The following is a 23,296-nucleotide window of genomic DNA, read 5'->3' as shown; positions in this document are numbered from 1 at the left end:
GCCCTTTACCATGAATTATCTTCTTGGTTTGTAATAGCTTTGCGGTAAGGTCCGCACACGGGCCCCCAGGTTTTGTGTCACAGCATGACCCAGCGCGATAGCTGCAACATTGCAGGCAAGCAGGGTGTTTCACGGATTTAAATATGCGTTCCGGAGCTTGCTAATTATCTTTGCAAGAAGTTAAACGCTTTTTGATCACCCCCCTTCCTTCACAACCGTTTGGTGGCGCCATTTCGACCAATCATGTCTCGGAAGACACGACGCCTGATGACCCTCGCCGACAGCATTCGACGCAATCGCCGGCTTTCATCAGCGAGCCGCGCTGTCCACGCCCATGCAACGTACATGACGCGCTAATGAATCCCAGATGCCTTCCGTTCAGGCGATCACTACCGCCGTTGCGTCACTGCGCCCTAGCCGCAGAATATTAACATGCGGAGGGAGGGGTGTGTCCCTCCCTTCAGTATAAGGTGGTGTGTCCGCTGCCACGTTGGTCGTCCGTGTACTCACGGACACCGGCGGCGAAATAAGTGCGACCGATGGGACGCCGGGCACGCCGCCTCCGGTGAGGCGATTGCGTCTTCCGCGCAGAAGCATGCCCGTTACAACGCATAACCGAGGCGCCAAAGGTCCACAAGCCATCACGGTTATTCCTCGGCACCTACCGGGCCACCGAATGCTCACTTGCTCACTTTACTGGGTCAACTGGGCGTACAAACCAGCGCTGGATTACAGACCACGCCGCCGCCACAACCCGGGGCTATCCTACACCCACAACTCGGAGAAATGTCTGACCGCGGGCTGCTCTGCTAATCGTTCTGAAGCCCCCAAACCCCATCCAAAGGAGCTGATACAATAACAGTGCGCCAATGGTTGATCGCAGTTTCCCCAGGGGTGGCCACCGCAATGGTGGTTTTCAAAACAGGAGATGGCTACCCCCTCCTCCTCCCCCCCCCTCCATTTCGCCATCGCGGGATGCGCCGCAGAACCGGGTAAATTCTATGTTCAGCGTTGAAATCTGTGCTCGACGCACTCCGGTATTCAGCTCGCTCCAACATCACACAAACCATGTACGTCAGCGCCCGTTCATTTGTTTATTAAAACAATGATGACATGAAGAGCTGCGGGCACTAGTCGAAGAGACCTGAAACAAGGGGAAAATAATTAGCCCAAAAAAGGCATAAAATCGCATGACCACTGCATAGAACCAGTCCCAATTGCTTAATAGTAGAACGCCGCACACGACAAGCTACAAACACACACACGGGGATGGTAAAAATTGAACTAGTGGAGCAGTGGTAGAATCTTGCAATTAATGTGTAATTCCTCGTGTCCGGAGACCTCGGTTTACGATGTACAGGAAAATCAACGTGGTAAAATGTGTACCAAATTCCCTGGTGTGGTGCATGGTGTTGTTGCCTCGGTACAATGCATATATCTAGCAAGCATCATGACCAGAAAATAACCTTAAGCCTTCACTTTCTGCAGCATTCAACACACATTAGTGCTCCTGACACAAGCACACAATGCATGCCTCTTTTCCACTTACCGAAGCCCATGTCATCGTCTGACTCCTCAGGCTCCTCGTTCTTCTCCTCCTTCTTTTCAACCGGGGCCTCCGCCGCGGCGGCCGGGGCGGCAGCGGCTGGCGCAGCACCCACTGATGAGCCCACGCTGCTGAGCAGTGACTTGATGTCGGTCGACTCGAGCGCCTTGGCGAACAGACCCGGCCAGTACGGCTCCACGGTCACGTTGGCAGCCTTCAGCAGCGTCTGCAGCTTCTCCGACTGAAATGTGCACCCACAATCACACAGCTGTATAAGACACCATACATGATGGGTCAGTACACAGTGGGTGTGGTCAAATGCATGTCACTGATATCTTGCATGTCACAATCAAAAATTAATTACAAAGGTTTCCTGAAAAGGGCATCATAGATCACCAATCAATATAAATAAAAGTTCTCAAGATCAGTTGACTTCCAATTGGTCACATAATTATCATTGCTCACCTCTAAAACAAACAAAACAAGGTTCCAAAATAACCATTCTTTAGTAGCATGTTTCACACCTAAACTTAGCATAACATGTACTACCCTGCATAAATTAGATCCAGTAACTGTATGCTGCTGAACTATCAAGCTTGCAGATGATTACCTCACAGCAGTACCTTAGTTGAGACATTACCTATGGTGTTCTTGGCACCACATTAAAAAGCTGACTTGCAAACAAAAAAACTCTGCCATATAGTTTTGAGTACAAGGAAGCCAACATTTCAAGAGCTACATATAGTGCAGCTTGTTAATGATGTCACATAGCACAGCTAGAAGATCAGTAAGCCTAATAACAAGATCAGGATGTGATCAGATCAGTCCCAGTCTGAATGGCCATGAAAGTGGCCTATGGGCATTCAGTATTAACAGTAGTCAGGAGGCCTAGTCCAGGAAGATAAGGGAATGCATCTGTGCAGACCATGGATTTTGGTTTACCAGATAGATGGTATACACTATTAACAACATGCTCACATGTAGACCCTCAAAGCAGGTGGGTGGATTCAACTGGATTCAACCAAAACATGATAGGAAACAAAACTTGATAAAAAACAGACCATGCATACCACTCCCACTGCTGAACTCAATTAGAGCAGATGCAACAGGTTTGACAGGATTGAGTCATGATGATCAGGACTTGGGTAGGCTCCACAATATTGAGACTAACAGTCAGCCCACCACAGAGGCACACTATTTCCTGCCACCCAAAAGCTCCAACCATGCTTATCTATGAAGATGAATTTGTACAATATAAAGGGACAGGGTAAAAGTTCTAGTACCCTTGCCCGAAGCCTGTTCCCATTATGACTGCCGTACCTTGAGACTTCACGAAAGCTTCTGCCTGGGCTTGGAAAAACACTCAGATTGATTGCTAGCAATCATTGTCTCCACCCACATAACACCTAGGATCCAGAAGAGCACTGGGAGATGTAATCCACTAGTGACCAAACAAAGTCACATTCAGCTTTTCTTCACTGGGTTTTCTAGTTGGGCTCCTTTCCAACTCTGTTCCTTTAGGCCTACACCTTGCAAGCTGTGGACTTGTTGCAAGTCACTGGTATACTAGCTGTGACCTTATCAAATATGTTCTTTGTAACAGTGCAACAAGCATTTGATGCAGTCTGACCATCAAGGTCTATTGCAAACAGGTGCATGCTGACAGGTAAGTGCTGCCTATGGCATGTGCAATGTTGTTGAACATAGAATATTGCCATATTGTTGAACAATGATCATTTCCTGAGCAATGTTCATGATCTGGTTTTCTTCAAGTACTTCACCTTTTTTAGAAGAAGAAAAATCTCCACCGCGAGCGTTTTACGCGCAGTGCGGCACGGGCTCAACCAGCTCGCGTTAGCAGGATTGCCCAACTTTGAAATCATACAATCCAAACGACATCTTTAGCACCAAAAGTAATGAGCAGGCAACTAACACCATTCACTACGTCGTTTCGACCACTGCTACTCACAATGCTCGCATGATTGCCTATCATCTTCAAGAAATAACCATTGATAATATAATAATTTCGGCCACAAACAGGTCATATGATTTGTAACACGCAGACAGCCGACGATTTATAGCATGTACTAAAAGGACAACATAAGCACCAAATTACGTACATTCGAGCAATCAAGAAATTATCCCAGTTCTTCACATTCGTGTCTCGAGTTGATGTTTCCAAACAAACAGCACAGAGAAAACCCCAACAATGTCGGCGGAAATGAAGCATTTCCGGCATTCTTAAAAAAAACGGACCAAGCCACGGGAACCAACACCGAAGCCAAGCCAACGTTTTCGGTGGCGGTACATTGACGTCTATTAGCGCAGTGCATCTCGTACACGAGTCCGGATAATGTGATTCACACTTATTAGGACCAAACACATCGTGACGACATTGTCGCTTAAACTACAACACTTGGGTTCAATTAATATGACTACTCCGCTGCCGTGACATGCTGCAATCATGTGCAGAGGGACTGTCGTAGTACCCTCTTAAAGTAGTGCACCTCCTGTACAATTCCAACGAGCAAGGCTTGAAATCGCTCTGACATCTAGAGACATACTCTGCCGAGATATTATGCCAACAGCCACCCTAAGGAAACGGATCAAGCCTCGGGAAACGAAGACTGAAGCAAGGCCAGCGCTTTCGGTACGGTACATATACGTCTGTTAGCGTAGTGCACCTCACACACGAGTCCGGATAATGCAATTCACACCTTTAGAACTGAACACGTCGTGCTGACAATGTCGATGGAACTGCAAGACTTCGGTCCGATGAATAAGACTCATGCATTGCCGTGAGATGCTGCAATCATGTCGTGCAGAGGGACTGTCGTAGCACCCTCTTAAAGTAGTGCACCTCTTGCACAATTCCAACGAGCAAGGCTTGAAAATCGCTCTGACATCAAGAGACATACTCTGCCGAGATATTATGCCAACAGCCACCCTACGGAAACGGATCACGCCCCGGGAAATGAGGACTGAAGCAAGGCCAGCGTTTTCGGTACGGTACATATACGTCTATTAGCGTAGTGCACCTTATACACGAGTCCGGATCATGCGATTCACACTTATTAGGACCAAACACATCTTGCTGACGATGTCGGTGGATATGCCAGACCACGGTCCGATGAATAAGACTCATGCATTGCCGTCAGATGTTGCCATCATTGGCGGACGGACTGCAGTAGCACCCTCTTCAAGTAGTACACCTCTTGTATAATTCCAATTGGCGAGCCCTAAAAACCACTCTGACATCCAAAGACGTTCTCTGTCGAGATAATATGCCAACAGCCACGCTAAGCAAACGGACCAAGCCCCGGGAAACGAAGACTGAAGCAGGGCCAGCGTTTTCGGTACGGTACATATACGTCTGTTAGCGTAGTGCACCTCACACACGAGTCCGGATCATGCGATTCACACTTATTAGGACTAAACACATCTTGCTGACGATGGTATAAGGTACGCTGCGCTTATAAATATATATGTACCGTACCGAAAACGTTGGCCTCGCTTCGGTCTTCGGTTTCCGGGGCTTGGTCCGTTCTCTTAGAATTGCTGTTGACACGTTATTTCGGTACAGTGTGTCTTTGGATGACAAAGCCGTTCTTAGGTCTCGCCAACGAATTATGCAAGAGGCGCACTACTTTAAGAAGGTGCTACTACAGTCTGTCCGCACATGATGGTGACATCCCACGACAGTGCATGAGTCTTATTCATTGAATCAAACCATTGCAGCTCAGCCGACATTGTCGGCACAATGTGTTTATTTCCACTTAGTGTGAATCGCGTTATAAGGGCTCTTGTTTCAGGTGCCCCGCACGACTAAACGTATATGTACCGTGCCTAAACCGTTGCCTTTGCTTCGGTCCTCGGTTCCCGGGGCTTGGCTTCGTTCCTCAGGGTTCGTGTCGGGATGTTATCTCGGCGGAGTGTGTCTGCCTACCAGAGTGGTTTTTAGGTCTCGCCAATCGGAATTATACAAGAGGTGTATTACTTTAGGAGGGTGCTACTGCAGCCTGTCCGCACATGGTGGCAGCACCTCACGGCAATGCATCAGTCTTATTCATCGGACCGGAGTCTCGCAGTTCCACCGACATTGTCAGCACGATGTGTTTATTTTCCATAAGTGTGAATCGCCTGATCCGGACTCGTGCATGAAGTGCACTGCGCTAATAGACGCATATGTGCCGTACCGAAAACGCTGGCCTAGCTTCAGTCTTCGGTTCCAAGGCTTGGTCCGTATCCTTAGGATTTTTACTGGCATATTATCTCGGTAGAGTATGTCTTTGGATGTCCGAGCGGTTTTTAGGTCCCAATTGGAATTATACCAGAGGTGTACTACTTGAAGAGGGTGCTACTGCAGTCCGTCCGCCAATGATGGCAACATCTGACGGCAATGCATGAGTCTTATTCATCGGACCGTGGTCTGGCATATCCACCGACATCGTCAGCAAGATGTGGTGTGGGTCCTAGTAAGTGTGAATCGCATGATCCGGACTCGTCTGTAAGGTGCACTGCGCTAATAGACGTATATGTACCGTACCGAAACGCTGGCCTCGCTTCAGTCTTCTTTCCCGGGGCTTGATCCGTTTCCTTAGGGTGGCTGTTGGCATAATATCTCGGCAGAGTATGTCTCTGGATGTCAGAGCGATTTCAAGCCTTGCTCGTTGGAATTGTGCAAGAGGTGCACTACTTAAGAGGGTGCTACGACAGTCCCTCTGCACGACATGAATCGCAGGCATCTCACGGCAATGCATGAGTCTTATTCATCGGACCGAAGTCTTGCAGTTCCATCGACATTGTCAGCACGACGTGTTCAGTTCTAGGGTGTGAATCGCATTATCCGGACTCGTGTGTGAGGTGCACTACGCTAACAGACGTATATGTACCGTACCGAAACGATGGCCTTGCTTCAGTCTTCGTTTCCCGAGCTTGGATCCGTTTCCATAGGGTGGCTGTTGGCATATTATCTCGGCAGAGTATGTCTCTGGATGTCAGAGCGATTTCAAGCCTTGCTCGTTGGAATTGTACAAGAGGTGCACTACTTTAAGAGGGTACTACGACAGTCCCTCTGCACGACATGATGGCAGCATGTCACGGCAAACGGAGTAGTCATATTAATTGATCCAAGTGTTGTAGTTTAAGCGACAATGTCGTCACGATGTGTTTGGTCCTAATAAGGGTGAATACATTATCCGGACTCGTGTATGAGATGCACTGCACTGATAGACGTCAATGTACCGCACCGAAAACGTTGGCTTGGCTTCGGTGTTTGGTTCCGTGGCTTGGTCGGTTTTTTAAGACTGCTGGAAATGCTTCAGTTCCGCCGACATTGTTGGGTTTTTCTCTGTGCTGTCTGTTTGGAAATATCAATTCGAGAACACGAATGTGAAGAACTGGGATACTTTTCTAATTGCTCGAATGTACGTAATTTGGTGCTTATGTTGCCCTTTTAGTACATGCTATAAATCGTCGGCTTTCTGCGTATTAAAATCATATGACCTGTTTGTGGCCGAAATTATTGTATTATCAGGTGGTTATTTCTTGAAGATGATAGGCAATCATGCGAGCATTGTGAGTAGCAGTGGTCGAAACGACCGTAGTGTATAATGTTAATTGCCCTGCTCTTTATTTTTTGGTGCTAAAGATGTCGTTTGGATTGTATGATTTCAAAGTTGGGCAATCCTGCTAACGCGAGCTGGTTGAGCCCGTGCCGCACTGCGCGTAAAACGCTCGCGGTGGAGATTTTTCTTCTTCTAAAAAAGGTGAAGTACTTGAAGAATACCCTATGATCTGTGCCATTGGCCTTCAACATGCTCTAAACAGGCTTAGGAAATATATTGAGTTGTAAAACTTGGAACTTGTAAATAATGTAAAGACATGCCAAAAAGGATGAAAAAGTAATGCCACACTTAACATTAGGAGACGCGGCGACATACCACAATTCATAACTTGGCCTAGCCCGCCTGCAGCTCACACGCGTTCACAATGCTTGGTGGACCGACGCATCCTATCATCTAATATTTTCCATAAAATCAAGCTTCCCACCAACCACAGACTAGCATGACCATCACGAACGAGTAGATAACTACAGCTTATGAATGCTGGCTGAACAAACCAGACCAGTCATATTGTACCGCGCGGCGCGTTCTCACCGTGATGGCGATATCATCATCAGCCAAGATCAGAGCAGCGTACGTGCAGGCAGCCCCTCGTCCTTGTTCGACATGTTTGTTGCGTTTAGTTTCGGTGTAGGTCGTCAATAACTTGACCTTAGCCCTTCCGAGGACACTACACTTCTACAGCCGCTGTAGGAAGAGAGAACGCGCCAGCGTTGGGAAAATATACTTTCTTCGAGAACAAAATTTTCCATTATCGAGCTTAGTTTCATAAAATAAAGAATAATTTCGGCTAAGACTTAGATAAAATTTATTATTGAATGCCATTTTTCAAATTCAGGGGAAATGACATATTTTCCATCTCAAGAAACATTGCACAATATCGCGAGCAGCGCCTGCTAGTCGCGAATGGGCCTCGTGGAACACTAAACCCATGGAGGTCGTGTCCACCATACACTTCAACCAGCTTACGGATGCAGAAATCCACCAACCAGCTACTCCTGGTGCGTGGTGCGCAGTTCTTCAGCTTAGATAAGTTGCCCCACAGAAATACAACAAGATGTGATTGACGCCTCATTCGCATGCCAGGCCGTGGCATGTCATAATGCTGGTCGTAACTTTTCGTGATAACATTTGTAAACATTGCGCATTCTCCGCCAGTCGTTCATGAGTCGCTGCCTATGTCTGAGCCCGCTTAATGAATCCACAGCAAAACAGCGGGAACAGTAGGACCTCTTCTAATCCTCGTTAAAGCTGGATTTCTTTGAGGAAAGTGCCAAACCAAGCTTATGCGTACTTAATTTTAAATTTATTACGGCCTTTCCAGAGAGCCATGCATTCTATTCACCAGCAACATTACAGAGTAGCCTACCAAAAAGACTTCCCGCTTAACAAATTACCGCTTAAAAAGCCTAAATTCAGGAAGCATCATAATACTATTCTTATTCCGAATATGGTATACTTTGGCTTGCGAAGCAAATGAATTGCCCAGGAATATTCTTAATTTGTTTCAACTCCACAAAACGCAATAGTGGTGAATTACGCGCGCTTTTCACGTTCCCGCGCGCTTTCGCGATTGTACGCCGCGCGGGGAGTGGGTCGTGGTGTGCTGGTCTGCGTAGCTTGGTGAAACGTGTAGTAGGTCTAATTATCAAGATTTTCGTCAAGAACTGCTTAAACGGAGTTACACGAAAAGGACGGAAGGGACTAGCTAGCCAAGGTATGACACCATGGCATTGGCATCGGTCTCATGTGCGCGCTGTTGGCATGACCGTGTCTCCACGGCATTGGCTCATCCGTTTGGCTGTATGTAAACAAATGTCCGTTTTTACACATGCCTGATAATTGTGTTATGTGAGGTGCATGCATGTCAACATTTAGCCATTAAGATGTTTCAGTGAATGCTTGAAATAGCTGTGTTTAGTTGGATCAGGGGCTGTGTGCTAAAAGCAAATTCATCTGCTGTGCTATATGATTAAGCAGTATTAATGTGCTGAGTCCTGTGCTTGCAGGTATAACACCTGGCCAGCCTAAGTTATCCTGGTTTTTCAAACTTCATGAAAAATATTTTTGGTGTTATGGCATGTTGGTTTACACATTCTGGCAATTGTAGTGTCTGACACCACCTTGCTTATCCCTTACTGCACAAGATGTCCCACCAGTAATATCATGCATGCACTCTGCTCTTTAACTTTTTGTTTTCACAAATGATTTATGCTGATTCACAATCTACTATTCTAGTCTCATTTGTCAGCCCTGTTTGCACTTATCAACCTGGATTTAATGAAAATGGACTAGATGTGGCCACACTGGTACCCTAAGGATGGATGACAAAGTTGCTTACATTGGGAAGCCTTCACATCCATTTGGAGGTATTTTCCCCAGAATCGGAATAACATTATCATTGTGGCACATCTTTGTGCTGTATCAAAAATAATAGTTCAGCATAACATGATCAACTTAATCCATGTATGTACTCCTGTTTTCAGGTCTTTTGTCAGGTCTGGTGACTTCAAGAGGATAAAATGGGTGATCTTGGCATCATTGAAGTTGATCAATATCTGCGAGATATTCAGAGAGATTATCTTGATTTCCTAGATGATGAGGTATGAGTGATTGATGTGCAGTCATAGTCATTGAGTCAGTGGTTTATTTAACACTTCCTCTCAGGGCTTGCATGTGGGTAGCTAGAGCAGGGGGATGCTCACTGAAGCCTTGATGGCACAGACCACAGTGCCATTTCTATTTACCAAACATAGCACGTTTCACAATGGAATATGTTTGGTAGTGTTTTGCTTATCCATTTATTTGTAGGCTGTGTTTTTAGCAATGCTGATAGGGAAGGGGCTTGGTCCCATCAACCTGTTGTTTGGGACAGGGGGGGGGGGGGGGAGATGGCCTTTTGGCCTTAAGATCCATCCTTGTTTAATATGTAGGACAGTTCACTTGCAGGAGAGGGTGTTGAATGGTCATCATAGTGCTGATCACCCTTGTGTTGCTCTTCAGGAAGACCAGGGCATTTACATGCATCTTGTCCGAGACATGATTGAAACAAGAAAACAAGGCTGATTGTCAACATAAATGACCTGCGCAACAAAATGCCAAAAGGGTGACCGGGTGAGTTACTTGTGTGTCGTACAGGTCTTTCCAGGGGGTGGCTGACTGGGTGTGACCAGAGTTTCATGGCATCGCAAGATGCCTTATTCTGATGCTGCTCTGATGCTGCAGTTAGCGTGGAGGGGGAGAGGGGAATATGTGAAGGTGTGGCTGATGATGGGGTGCACATATTAGCCAGTGCAGTGAGAGGAATTACAGATGCAGGAGGCTGTCTTAAGAAGATCAGTGAGTTGTGGGATTGCAGATGCCCACACAAATTTGTTGGTGTTTGGCAACACATTTTGAAGCTTCTTTAGTGTACCTTTTGCCATGTATTGTAAGGTGGCTCATTGCATTTCTCCTACAAAGTTTGGGGTTGAAATGGCAGTCTTGGCCTATACCCTGAGTGAATATTGCAGAGCCTGATTTTTATTAGCATTAGAACTTTCATGTACAGGACTGTTATTTCCACATTTGCAATATTTTTACACATGTATTAGTTGATCAAATTGCTATGTGGCCCATGTTTAAGTTCTTAAGCTCTTAACTTAGTGTGTTGCCAACATTCAACCTGCGTAGTTTAATGCATATGTTAAGCCTTGCTGGTCATGGATGTTTGTTGCCACCACCACCCCTGCTCATCCCCCCACATAGCAGTTGAGCACTGGTTTTCCTGAGTCACCGATAGTGATGACGGTGTTTTCAAATCTGTTTCTACTGCCGAGGCTTTTGTGGGGTGTCCCCCCCCCTCGGTCTGGCCTCCTGGGCTCTGCAAAACGTCTGGGCGCGTCGCGTAGCTGCGCGAGCCAGTTCCGCCCGGTGCATTTGGCGTGACTTAGTCATGTGGTGGGGCGATCTCCGAGGCCAGGGTCGTGTCGGACGGAGGGCACTGCACCCGGCACGGGCGAGCACAGAATGGGCCCTCACAACCCAGCCACAGCTCCCCGAGGCCAAGGTCGTGTCGGACGGGGAGTGCCGCACCCGGCACGGGCGAGCACAGAATGGGCCCTCACAACCCAGCCGCAGCTCCCCGAGGCCAAGGTCGTGTCGGACGGGGAGCGCCGCACCCGGCACGGGCGAGCACAGAATGGGCCCTCACAACCCAGCCACAGCTCCCTGAGGCCAAGGTCGTGTCGGACGGGGAGCGCCGCACCCGGCACGGGCGAGCACAGAATGGGCCCCCGTCACTCGTCCACAACTCCCCGAGGCCAAGGTGGTACCGGACGGGGAGCGCCGCACGCGGCACGAGCTTGCTCAGAGTGGGCCCTCACCACCCAGCCACAGCCCCATCGGCAGACGAGAGTGGCGGCCTGCTGTGATTTGTGCTAAGTCGAAGTAAGGTCACTGATTTGGCTACGCATGATTTATTTGGCCCAGTCACCATATCATACTATCACTGCAGAGGTACGGAGGTTGTCAATACTTTGGTTTTGTTTTCAAGTATTGAAGGTTATATGACCTTTTGATGCCACCGGCACCTGAAGAAATCCAGCTGCCTGTTTGGATCTGTTGGACATTAATTACGGGCCTCGCTGCAAGGAAGGACAGGTGTGCTAGTCTCTCCAGCACTTTGGTGATTAGGGTCAGCAATGTGCTGTTTACATCGCCGCTCACAGACTCCCTGAAGGATTGTGCAGTCTTCCATTGTTTTAGCCTCTTTATGGGCCAGATGGTGGGTAGTTGCCTCCATGGCATTGTGCGTGAATAAAATTGCCCTCCCGTCTTACGGGAGTCAGAATCACTCGGGTGGTATGGTTATATTGATGGTTTGTACACCGGCAGGTTGATGAAGAACGCCTTCGAAGAACTGAGCTGCTTCCAGCGGGCGCTGTTGGAGTACGCGGGCGCGGCAGACCCGGTGTATGCCAAGCAGCATGATGAGCTGAGCATCGGCTTGGAGGGGAGCTTTGGCTCCCACCACGTCAGCCCCAGAACTCTGACCTCCAAGTACCTCGGCTCTGTCGTCTGTGTGGAGGGCATTGTCACCAAGTGTAAGTTGCACATTCTTGGTGTGTGTTGTAATGTTTGTCTAAATTCTTGATGTGTGTTCTGTTGAGTTTTAGACACCACAGGCAGGGTGAATGCAACTTAATGACATGGGCCACTGACGGGATCACTGCCTTCATACTGTCCTCATTGACATGATTGTAACACCTTACAATACATGGAGATAAGGTGTTGAACACCAGGTGGTCTGATGATATATATATATATATATATATATATATATATATATATATATATATATATATATATATATATATATATATATTGATACTCATTGCTTTTGAAATATTTCGTCAAATGTTTAGGTACCAATATGACCAGCAGCAGTGGAGCAGCAATGTGCCCCAGAGAGGTGCAAAGCACCACATGTGCAAACCATGCCTCCTTTATTACCACAGGCTGGATTGTTCCATTGATATAAAGATGCCCCCTCTGGTCCCAGATAATGTATCGCAGTTCTTTGATTTCAGCTTCTTATTTGAATGGTTTGTTTCAGGTTCATTGGTGAGACCCAAGGTGGTGAAGAGTGTTCACTTCTGTCCAGCCACGGGCAAAACCATTGAGAGGCGGTACACAGACATGACCTCCCTTGATGCGTTCCCGTCGGGGTGAGTGTGGACTCCGGACAGGATGGGCTTACTAGAGTGCTAAACTCAGACTTGTCCCCTCAATTACAGGTGAAAAAGTCGCGTTTCGTGGGGATTGTTTGCATGTAATTTTTCCATGTTTTGTTACAAATCCGGTTGTGGTGTGTAGCCAAGGCTTGGCAGATGTTTAAAAGGAGTGGTGTGCTGGAATAGTGGTCATTGGTTATCATATGCAGTCAGGACATTGCATGTGGCCAATTTCTATGGGCCATGAACTTGTATCTATCAGGCATCAATAACCCACAAAATCGCAATCTAGCTGTTCAAGTTTTTGCAAGTAGCAGGCAATCGGCGATTGCCGATAAATTGCTCCGAATCAAAACTTCTGTGTTGGATGACCTTAGGCATTGATACCTCCTATAACCCCACAAATTCAGCGATGACATGTAGAAACCCTGTAGAAACGTGTCGTCGCTGCACCGAGCGCAAAGCGAGAGGAGAGCCGTTCCGACGTGGAGCCCGAGAGTCGTTCTTGTTGGGGCAGACTGATATTTTACTGACGTTTGTCGTTCACAGGTCTGCTTACCCTACGAAAGATGACGAAGGCAACCTTCTCGAGACCGAGTTTGGTCTCTCTAAATACAAGGACCACCAGACCCTGACGATCCAGGAGATGCCGGAGAAAGCGCCCGCAGGTGTGAAAACTGGCCCCGTATTTGATTTTGAGAGATCTTAACTGTTCCTTTCTCTAAACTTCAGTTAAAAACCTTTTGCTCACTTTTGTGAAGCATTTGATGACATTAGCCTTCATTATCTTTTAAAAGAACCTGTTTGGTCATTTACGTGCTAGATGACACCAGCTATCATCTGTGTCATGTTGTGCCAGTGCAGTTGCTGCTGTCTTCTACCGCGATGTACCACGCTGCTTGATGGGTGTGAACACGGGCTGAGCCACAACTTACCCAGCGTGCAAAGTTACCCACTTCACCCCAGCTGTTGACCTGTGGTTTGCTGGTCCGCACTGGACCTGTCCCCTGCAGGTCGGCTGCGGCGGACAGGATATGTTGTGTGACCTCGTGACCCAGAAATGAAGGCTGCCGCTCTGCCCGCCAGGTCAGCTGCCGCGCTCGGTGGACGTGGTGTGTGACGGTGATCTGGTGGACCAGTCCAAGCCGGGAGACCGGGTCCAGATCGTGGGTACCTACCGCTGCCTGCCAGGCAAGAAGAATGGCTTCACCTCCGGCACGTTCCGGACGGTGCTCATCGCCAACAACATCTCCCACCTCAGCAAGGAGACCTCACCCGTCATCACTGTTGATGATGTCAAGCTCTGCAAGAAGTTCTGCAAGGCGAAGAGGGTGCGTGCACGGATATGCGCTCGTCACTCCTCGTCTGCGGCCGTGCCTGAATGTGTGTGTCAATGTGTTGCCATCCTGTATTTGCGCGCCTGGGTTTATCCGCCAAAAGCGAACGCAGCACGAGTAGCTAATGTATATGGTTTGCGCCAGTGGCTTGCAATCTGTCCGGGCAGTGACAGCGTCTGCCGCTTCCAGGAGAACGTGTTCGACCTGCTGTCGCACTCGCTGGCTCCGTCCATCCACGGCCACGAGTACATCAAGAAGGCCCTGCTGTGCCTGCTGCTGGGCGGCGAGGAGAAGATCCTGCCGAACGGAACCCGTCTCCGAGGGTGAGCCGGCTGGACGTGTATGATAGGCCTGTCAGCTCCGCGCCTCCTTACCATCAGTTGTATGCTGGGTGCTCCTGCACATATGTGTTTGTGTACTGTACAGTGTGGAAGACAGGACTGATTTTAAGTTGCTTTGTGGTCCCTCCGTGTCTCATTTGGCAAGGCCATGGTGTGATCTTTGTTGGAACGATTCCCGACATGTCCATCATCAGATTTCGCCACAAAACAACTCGTTAGCACCCACCGTCACATCGTGTCCACAGCAAACCGAAGCGCTAACAAGCTGCCTGAGCCCTGTTCCGATCCTCCCGCCCGTGTCCGGGCTTTGCACCAGTACCGCGCCCCCGCCGTGTCGATGACGCCTCCCCCTCCTTCTCCCCGCAGTGACATCAACGTGCTGCTGATCGGCGACCCGTCGGTGGCCAAGTCGCAGCTGCTGCGGTATGTGCTGCACACGCGCCGCGCGCCATCACCACCACCGGCCGCGGCTCGTCGGGCGTCGGTCTGACGGCCGCCATCACCACCGACCAGGAGACCAACGAGCGCAGGTCAGCACAGAACGGAGACGGGTGGAGGGCGTGTCGGAGGGGGCGAGCGCAGGTCAGCACAGAACGGAGACGGGTGGAGGGGGGCGAGCGCAGGTCGGCACAGAACGAAAACGGGTGGAGGGTGGTCGGGAGGGGGCGAGCGCAGTTTGGCACAGCACGGAAACGAGGGCGGTCGGGAGGGGGCGAGCGCAGGTCGGCACAGAACGAGGACTGGTGGCGGGCGGTCGGGGCCAAACGGGAGGGGATGAGCGCGGGTCAGGATAGCACGAGGACGTATGGGAAACAGTGGGGGAGGGGGTGATGAGCCGCAGGTGGGAGCTGATGAGCTGAAGTGTAGCGGGTTGCTTCGAAGGGATGCGTCATCGACGCGGCGCACTTATCTATCGTGACCTATTTGCGGTCAGTATCCAGCTCACGTGTGTGATCGCGCACTTCGTTTGTTGGAATTCGTCGCCGAAGCGGCGGCAGGCGTGGTGCTGACGCGTATGACCTCCATCGGACGTCGCAGGCTGGAGGCCGGCGCCATGGTGCTGGCGGACCGCGGCGTGGTCTGCATCGACGAGTTCGACAAGATGACCGACATGGACCGCACGGCGATTCACGAGGTGATGGAGCAGGGTCGCGTCACCATCGCCAAAGCCGGCATCCACGCCAAGCTCAACGCCCGTTGCTCCGTGCTGGCCGCCGCCAACCCCGTCTACGGCCGCGTGAGTCAACACAGATTCGTCTGTCGCCTGCTAGATGGTGCTGCGGGTCAAATGACGCGACGCACGGCGCTCTGCCGGGCTGTTCTTGAAACGACGATGGTGTGAGTTGCAGAACTGTTCGTACCGCTATCACTGTGCTGATTGGCTGTTTATCTTGGTACATCCTGGTCTACCTAATATTTGTCTTGCACTAGTCTGGATCACAGTGTTGAGGCCTGCAGGCTGTAATGGTCCTTGGCCAGCCTGTGCCCTTCCATTTTGTGTTGTCCTCCGCTGGCTGCCGAGCGGGACCTGACCGCGACGTCGCCGCTGCCGCAGTACGACCAGTACAAGACGCCGATGGAGAACATCGGCCTGCAGGACTCGCTCCTCTCCCGGTTCGACCTGCTGTTCATCGTGCTCGACACTATCGACGCCGAGAGCGACCGGCGCATCTCGGACCACGTGGTCCGCATGCACCGCTACAGGTGCGGGTCACGTGGCGGGTCGGCGCAGCACGTGCAGCAGGGCGGGGTGGGGGGCTGAGTTCTCCGCGTCTGGTGGCGTCCCGAGGGCCAGCGCGCAGTGACGTGCGAATTGGTGCGTGCAGTGCCTTAAAGTGCATCACGCGTAGAACCTGTTCGGACACGCAAACACGACGGCGTTTGCGTGTCCTGAGTGGCTCAGAACACAGGACAAGCTTGTCTCTCGCTGGCCACGTGACTGCGGCCCTTCGGCGCGGCGTCCGTCCCCACGTCGGTCTCCGTTGACCCGGCTGCCGACCCCAGGTCTCCGAACGAGCAGGACGGCGACGTGCTGCCGTTGGGCTCGGGGATCGACCTGCTCGCCACCTCCAACCTCAACGACGACGACGAGCCGGAGAAGACCGCCATCTACGAGAAGCACGACCCGCTCCTGCACGGCAAGCGCGACGCCGGGTGCGTCGATTGTCTGACAACCGCGCCACCCTCGGTGGGCGGGGGGGGGGGGGGGGGGAAGGGGGCAGCGGAAGGTTGCATGCCACGTTGTCAAAATGGGTGTTACGACGGCCTTGTCCCTGCTTGGGAAATGAGCCCTGAGCCCTAGACCAAAACAGAGCAGACTGTTCGGTACCGGTGGCGTCTGACAGGCACAAAGAACATCATCGACGCAGTGGGCCAATTGGCGCAAAAGGCCCTGTGACTGACATTTGAGGACCAGACCCTTCGGACCAGACCCCATAATGGGACCTTCGGTCAGCCCTTCAGACCCTCAGGGCCCTCAGATCGGGCCGTTTATCGTGGGTCTCTAGGGGCCTGTCAAGCCCCTCGAAACCTAAGAAGGCACGTGTCCCCTGCTAAAGCATTTGAAGGAGAAATCCGATTGAGTCACATTAGTGGCCATCTACTTTGTTAAATGATTTTGGCCGGATATTTTGCACATGTGCGTTTTGGTTTTTCGCTTTTTTTTCGGCTCGCGTAGGGTGCCCCAGATGAGAAAAAGGTGTTACAGACAGTAACTAACGTGTCGTGAGGCGTAGATTTTCTGTTTGATGTGTTCTTTTAATTATCCTTGCTACATTTCACATGATGCTACCAGATACACTAACAGCCATGCATTGTATGTCTAATTGACACGAAAAAGTAACTTAGGGTGTGCAGAGCATTCACTTAAATAAGCTGTTGCAGGGCTGGGAAGATCATCAGCATGAACTTCATCCGCAAGTACATCCACATCGCGAAGGAGATGAAGCCGAAGCTGAGCAAGGAGGCGTGCAACGCCATCTCGGAGGAGTACTCCCGGCTGAGGTCGCAGGACAACAGCGCCAACGACATGGCCAAGGCAAGGGAGGTCACGCGGCGTGCAGTGGCGGCCAGGGCCGAGGGTGTCACTGACGCTCCGGGGTCCCCGTGTAGAGCCGGGAGCTGTAAGTCTCTTAAGCCCAGGGAGCTCGGCTCGCCTGCGGTTGGCCGCCAAATTGCATGGCAGGCCTTGGTGGTGACTTTGTTTCGTCCTTCAGAGTGCATTTACGTTTTGGTGGTAAGCGATCATGTGGCTGCCATATTCGGATGTTCGACCGAGAATGACTCGGTCTTTCCGAGGAAAAGTGGCCAGGCATTTGCCAAATTGAGCAGTGTTCTAGCTACGTAATGAGTGATGCCGTTGTAGTAGGAGGAAATGTAATGCCCGAAGGACGGCACCTATCCAAAAGACTCACCTAAAGCTGCTTGAAAAATGACAGTCTGATATGAAATCTTGCCTTGAAATGCTTTTCTATCGCATATTTCCTAAGTTGTCCATGATATGGATTGGAGGTGAATCATGCGAAGAGGATGCCGCCAGCGTGAGCACGTCTTTTGAAGTAGAGGCGTGTAGTGATAGCCCATGATCGTCTGATATGACCTTTTGCTGGACTGGACAGAATGTTGACTCGTCTTGCCGAAAACCGTTGCAGAGCGCGAGAGCCAGTTCCTGTTCAGGTCGATTGGGCCGTATTGCATTATTGCGTGACCAGTAGTAGTGACGACGGGACATATCGAAAAGCAGTCAGGCGAAATGCCAGCATAAAGCCGGCTGGAGGCATGCCATCAGCTTACTGGTTTATATCATGACGTCATTATGCTTGACAATGATCGGGTTATGGTAGAGCATAAACCGGGTCGTCATTGAAATTTTGCGGTTCCTCGTGCTTCGACGAGAACAAGCAGCGAAACGTCGCATACTTTTTTATGATTTCCAGCAAGCCTGTTGAGTGCCCCTATGTGTTGATAGGCAGACGCCATGGTTGAACAATACCGTCAGTCACTCGTCTGTCTGCAGGATATGAGCCTCTCGGTGTTTCTGGGCAAGGAGGAAATCAAACATGGGAGGTCTAGCGGCAATCTAGATCACGCGCGCAGCTCATGCGAACTTCCTGTGTCATCGCATGCATGCAAGTGGTTGGCGTTGTTGATGCGTCCACAGGGTCGACACAGTCCCGATGGAGCCACCCATAACATAACATAACGGCGCACCGTTGTTTTGACTGTACCTTCTGCTCGGTGCAGCGAGCAGACGGGCAGTTATAAAATCCTGGCTCGACAGCTCGGCTACGTATCTTCAAATAGCCGAGAGACGAGCCCGTCTGTTCTTGCCTGTCCCTTCCAGCCCGCGTGATCACTGACAGCCCCGTGCTACCCCCATCTAGCACCACTTGCTCCTGGCGCAGCCTCGCTCGCGTCGCGCCGTTCGGCCGCGCTGTCCGGCACGGCTCGGCCCGTACGCGATCGTGACCCCTGACCTTCCGGCGCGCAGACGCAGCCAATCACGGCCCGAGCACTCGAGACGCTAATCCGGCTGGCCACGGCGCACGCCAAGGTGCGCCTCAGCCGCTCCGTCGACATGGACGACGCGCTCGTCGCCATCGAGCTGCTGCAGTTCGCCATCTTCAAGAAGGTACGCCGCCGCCGCCGCCTCCAGCTGGCTGCGCGGCTCCCGCAGGGCGCGGCGGTGCTCTGCGGAGGCCTACCGACGGCGCCCACGTGGTTGCGCGCTTCGGAATGGCACTCCATGTCAGCACTAAATCACTGCATGGCTGTGCGTTTTCTAACCAACGATGCGCCATTTCTCGCCGCAAGTATGGCGTCACCGTCGCGGTGACGAGGGCCGGCTGTGCTCGGGTCTGGCTGGAACTGGACGGGTGTGATGCGCCGCGCGCCCTCGCCGTGTGTTGGCGCGCTCACCCGCGTCCCCTGCGACGACCCGAGACTCCATGCCCCAGGGCTTTCTGTGGCTGAGTGGGCCGGCCCCGGTTTCAGGTGGACAAGAAGCCTCAGCGGAAGCGCCGCGACGACGGCGACACCGACGACGAGGGCGACGGTGCTGCCACCAGGCGGCGGCGATCCTCCGGAGACAGGCCGGTGAGCGGCGACGTGGATGGAGACGGTGTGAGCGGTTCAAAGAGGAGGAGGTCAGGTGCCTGTGAGCAGGGCGGCGTTAGGGGCCCAGAAGGAGAAGGGGCAGGTGCCTGTGAGGGAGGCGGCGTTAGGGGCCCAGAAGGAGGAGGGTCAGGTGCGTGTGAGCGAGGCGGCGTGGGGGGCCCAGGAGGAGGTTCAGGTGCCTGTGAGCGAGGCGGCGTGAGGGGCCCAGAAGGAGGAGGGTCAGGTGCCTGTGAGCGAGGCGGCGTGAGGAGCCCAGAAGGAGGAGGGTCAGGTGCCTGTGAGCAAGGCGGCGTGAGGGGTCCAGAAGGAGGAGGGTCAGGTGCCTGTGAGCGAGGCGGCGTGAGGGGCCCCAGAAGGAGGAGGTCAGGTGCCTGTGAGGGAGGCGGGCATGAGTGTAGGGGCCACCAGAAGGATGTGGTGGCACAAAGTGAGGCAGTTGTGGGGAGATATTCGTCAGCAGAGGTCCACACCCTGCCTTACCGCATCAAGTATACAACAAGGTAGGGTGTGGACGACAGTCCTGGAATATCTATGTTTGTATGTTTTGCTTTCGATTCAAGCATGGTTGAAACGTGGAATTGAAGTCTCGTGCAGGTAATATACGAGGTGAGCGCGCACAGGAAGCGTACACAAAAGTGGAGATAGTAAAATGAAGTCCCCGCCGTAGTTCGGGACGATCAAAAGGGGTTGCTGCGGAGGCTGAGTGGGGCTTTCCTGGATGCCTACTTGCGGATGCAGACTTGACATCAGCTGAACTTTGCTGGATCATTATTGGTTCTGTGGCTGTCGTTACATAGCCTGCTTGGAATCGACTCGGCGGCAGTGCCTCCCATAAATACTTCCTTTATTTCAGATTTCGCTTGTTAGTCGGCGTCCCTCGCGTCATATCTGCCCCACCCGCAAGGCAGTAGTTAAGCTGTTGTTTCGAAAAATGAGTTGCGAGGGGGCTAAACAATGGAAAACGGCGAAACCTGCCACGAAAAAAAAACGCTGACAAACGATCTTTCCCCATATTTGACCCACTTATCAGGGTTTGCGAGAAAGAGCGTCTCCCTCCAACGAAGTAGAAGCCTGCACCCGTGCCTGCGGGGCCTCATTGTCCTGTCTCCCCGCGTGGCCTCGGTGTTGATCTGTCCCCACCCGACCCCAGTGTCACCGACGACGGGCGGTGACGGTCCCGCGCGCGGCCACCCGCGTCGAAGCGTGGCGGCCCGTATCGGGGCCGTGGGTGCCCGCGTCCGCGCCCGTCCGGTCCCGGGCGGTGTCCGACCGCGCGGCCCGGAGGTGACTGTGGAACCCGCTGCCCGCAGGCGAAGCGACCTCGCCGCCAGCCGGGCGAGGAGGGCTACGACCCGTACGACTACGACTCGGCCGACGAGGCGGAGGCGGACGAGTCCGTGGCCACCCTGCGCTCGCCGCGGCCGACGGCCAGCGACTCGGCGCCCAGCGTCGACACGGCAGACCCGGCCGGCAAGCACATTACCGAGCCCAGGTGAGAGCGGGCCCGGCTCAGACCGGGTGAGAACGGGACCGGCACAGACCCGGTGAGAACGGAGCGGCATAGCCCAGGCGAGAACGGACCCGGTACAGACCTGGTGAGAGCGGACCCGGTACGGACTGGGTGAGGGCAGGCATTGCAGACCGGATGAGGGCAGGCACAGCTGGCACGACACAGGCAGGGCAGCAGGCTCGACTGGGAGGCCTAGATGGGTCTGACGCATCACTATCTCGGGTGAGTGTGTGCATTATCATCATGCCACTGCAGCCTGATGACAGATCATTCGTGCGTAGCTCAGGTAAAACCGGAGATGAAGGCAGGCTAGGCTGTGAGATCTGATGAGAGCAGACGCTTCACCGGGCCCAGATGGGGATGTGCGCAACGTCAGGACGACGCTGTGTCCGCCTCAAAGCGGACACTGCACTGAAACCTGCGGAGGAAGACATGATGCTGGGCGGGGTGAGGCAGACACGATACTGAGGTTGGATAGGGCAGACGCAGTACTGAGGCTGTTCCTGGAACAACCGATACCGAAGCCTGGTGGGGCAGGCCTGCTACTTAGGCCGGGTGCGGCGGACGTTTTACTGAGGTCGGGTGGGGTGGACATGTTACTTAGGCCGGATGGGGCAGACATGTTACTTAGGCCGGGTGAGGCGGACATGTTACTTGGGCCGAGTGGGGGCAGACATGTTACTTAGCCCGAGTGGAGGCAGGAGGCAGACACGTTACTGGGCCCGAGTGGGGGCAGACATGTTACTGACGCCGAGTGGAACAGGCACAAAGTTGGAGCCGGGCAAGGTACGTATGGTGCTAAGACCTGGGGAGGGCTGGGCCGCTGGTGAGTCCGGGTAACGCCAAACATAGCATTGGGGCCGCAATGAAAAGGGGTATTTACGGAACGCGCTGACGACATATACGCCATTAGTGAGCGAGTGTGTGGGTTAGCGTATCCAGGGCGGTCCCTGCAGTTTTCACGGAAGCAGCCTGTATTGATCGTTCTCGGCTCCGGCCTGCAGGCTAAATCTGGTCTCCTCTAGCGGCAACTGTCATTCAAGTCATGCTATGCAATCGCCTGAATGTATATGTAGCAGATGCTACGCGGAAGAGCTCATGCGACGAAGCTCTCTCTGTACGCTGCTCCAAGTGTTTTCTGCACGTGTTTATGTGTTCGCGCAACTGTCCGTGTGGATAAGACCTCGTGAACGTTGCTGTTCACTCGTCGGCGACAGTGAGCTGCAACCGTGCCCACCGAGGTGCCTACGACGGGTTAGATGTAAGACGTCTTCCCCCGAAAAGGAAAAATGGCCCTATTGAACTTCAGTCTGAACTCCGGGTTGAGTTCCTCACAGCTGGGTGAAGGTCAGCAGTCTGCCAAGGAATTATTGCGACTAGGAATAGCGAGCAAATAATGTAATAAATAGCAGGCGAGCCGGTTATTGGGCTGGCTGCCATTGGACATCAGATCAAGCCGCCTCGGGATAGTGTGCACCATTTGCTGGACGTAAGAGCTTTTTCCAGAGAAGTAAAAACTGGACGGTAAATGGCGAACAAGTAAGACAATAGATGGCATGCCAGCCGGCTTGAACTGGACGTTATTGGACTGCGGTCCAAACGCCCGTCGGGGCCGTGGCGACCCCCTATTCGTCCCTTGTCTGTCTTAAAAACAAAGTCCAAGAAATTATGGACCGTAAGATGCAGGAAGTAAAGAGTTCCGCTCTCTTTAAACCTGTGCTGTCCTGCACTTCCCTTACCTGAAGGGTCCCGGGAAAGAAGTATAGAGTTAGGAAACACTGAACCAGGGGGCAGCCTGATAAGCCGCGGGTTTTCCCCCGGATTTGAAGCGGACTGTCCGCTACCGGGGCCGAGAGCGGGCACGCTTCGAACGACCGCGGCGGCGGGGGCCGCGAAGCTCGGGCGTTGTCAGCGGGGGCAGTCACCGGACACCGGTCCGGCGGCGGCAGTGCGCCAGCAACCTTGAATTGGCAAGCGGCCCCGGAGAATGGGGACCGGATGTTGCTCGGAACACACGCGGCCGGCCAGCCGCTGCCAACCTGGACTCCTGCGGTGCTCTGGCGGCTCGCTGCCGCCGACGTTGACGCGTGGTCGTTGGGAGTCCGGTGG

The 23,296-nt window shown here is 52.3% G+C and overlaps 2 protein-coding genes across 2 annotated transcripts in view; one reads left to right on the top strand and one right to left on the bottom strand.

Moving 5' to 3' along the window:
• Positions 1 to 1,071: 1,071 nt before the first annotated feature.
• Positions 1,072 to 10,197, bottom strand: LOC119100649 (60S acidic ribosomal protein P1). The gene is made up of 4 exons (XM_037223726.1): positions 10,156 to 10,197; positions 7,705 to 7,848; positions 1,550 to 1,787; positions 1,072 to 1,144 (listed from the first exon to the last, which is right to left on the bottom strand). Exons 1-4 carry the CDS (start codon positions 10,195 to 10,197, stop codon positions 1,131 to 1,133), a joined length of 438 nt encoding a protein of 145 aa, XP_037079621.1. The 3' UTR covers positions 1,072 to 1,130.
• A 79-nt stretch (positions 10,198 to 10,276) lies between these two features.
• LOC119099736 (DNA replication licensing factor MCM3-like) overlaps positions 10,277 to 23,296 on the top strand; it is a 62,985-nt gene continuing 49,965 nt past the window's right edge. The window contains 15 exon segments of the mRNA XM_037222798.1: positions 10,277 to 10,284; positions 12,046 to 12,254; positions 12,767 to 12,878; positions 13,434 to 13,552; positions 13,971 to 14,215; positions 14,411 to 14,544; positions 14,929 to 14,996; positions 14,999 to 15,092; positions 15,601 to 15,799; positions 16,118 to 16,266; positions 16,567 to 16,716; positions 17,446 to 17,599; positions 19,052 to 19,192; positions 19,555 to 19,656; positions 20,988 to 21,169. Coding sequence (XP_037078693.1) covers positions 12,050 to 12,254; positions 12,767 to 12,878; positions 13,434 to 13,552; positions 13,971 to 14,215; positions 14,411 to 14,544; positions 14,929 to 14,996; positions 14,999 to 15,092; positions 15,601 to 15,799; positions 16,118 to 16,266; positions 16,567 to 16,716; positions 17,446 to 17,599; positions 19,052 to 19,192; positions 19,555 to 19,656; positions 20,988 to 21,169 — 2,054 coding nt within the window. The 5' untranslated portion in view covers positions 10,277 to 10,284; positions 12,046 to 12,049.

Source organism: Pollicipes pollicipes, unplaced genomic scaffold (assembly GCF_011947565.3).
Source record: "Pollicipes pollicipes isolate AB1234 unplaced genomic scaffold, Ppol_2.1 Scaffold_4881;HRSCAF=5763_pilon_pilon_pilon, whole genome shotgun sequence".
NCBI classification, from domain to species: Eukaryota; Metazoa; Arthropoda; class Thecostraca; order Pollicipedomorpha; family Pollicipedidae; genus Pollicipes; species Pollicipes pollicipes.
Note: the sequence above shows the minus strand (reverse complement) of the source record. Positions and strands in the feature narration are given on the sequence as shown.

Bases quoted from the DNA above. Each gene is read 5' to 3' on its own strand.
- LOC119100649 (XM_037223726.1), bottom strand. From the start codon at position 10,197: ATGCATGTAAATGCCCTGGTCTTCCTGAAGAGCAACACAAGG. The intron at 7,849-10,155 runs GTGATCAGCACT...CAGCGGCTGTAG, and splicing joins TCCTGAAGAGCAACACAAGG to AAGTGTAGTGTCCTCGGAAG. The intron at 1,788-7,704 runs GTGAGAACGCGC...TGCACATTTCAG, and splicing joins ATGATGATATCGCCATCACG to TCGGAGAAGCTGCAGACGCT.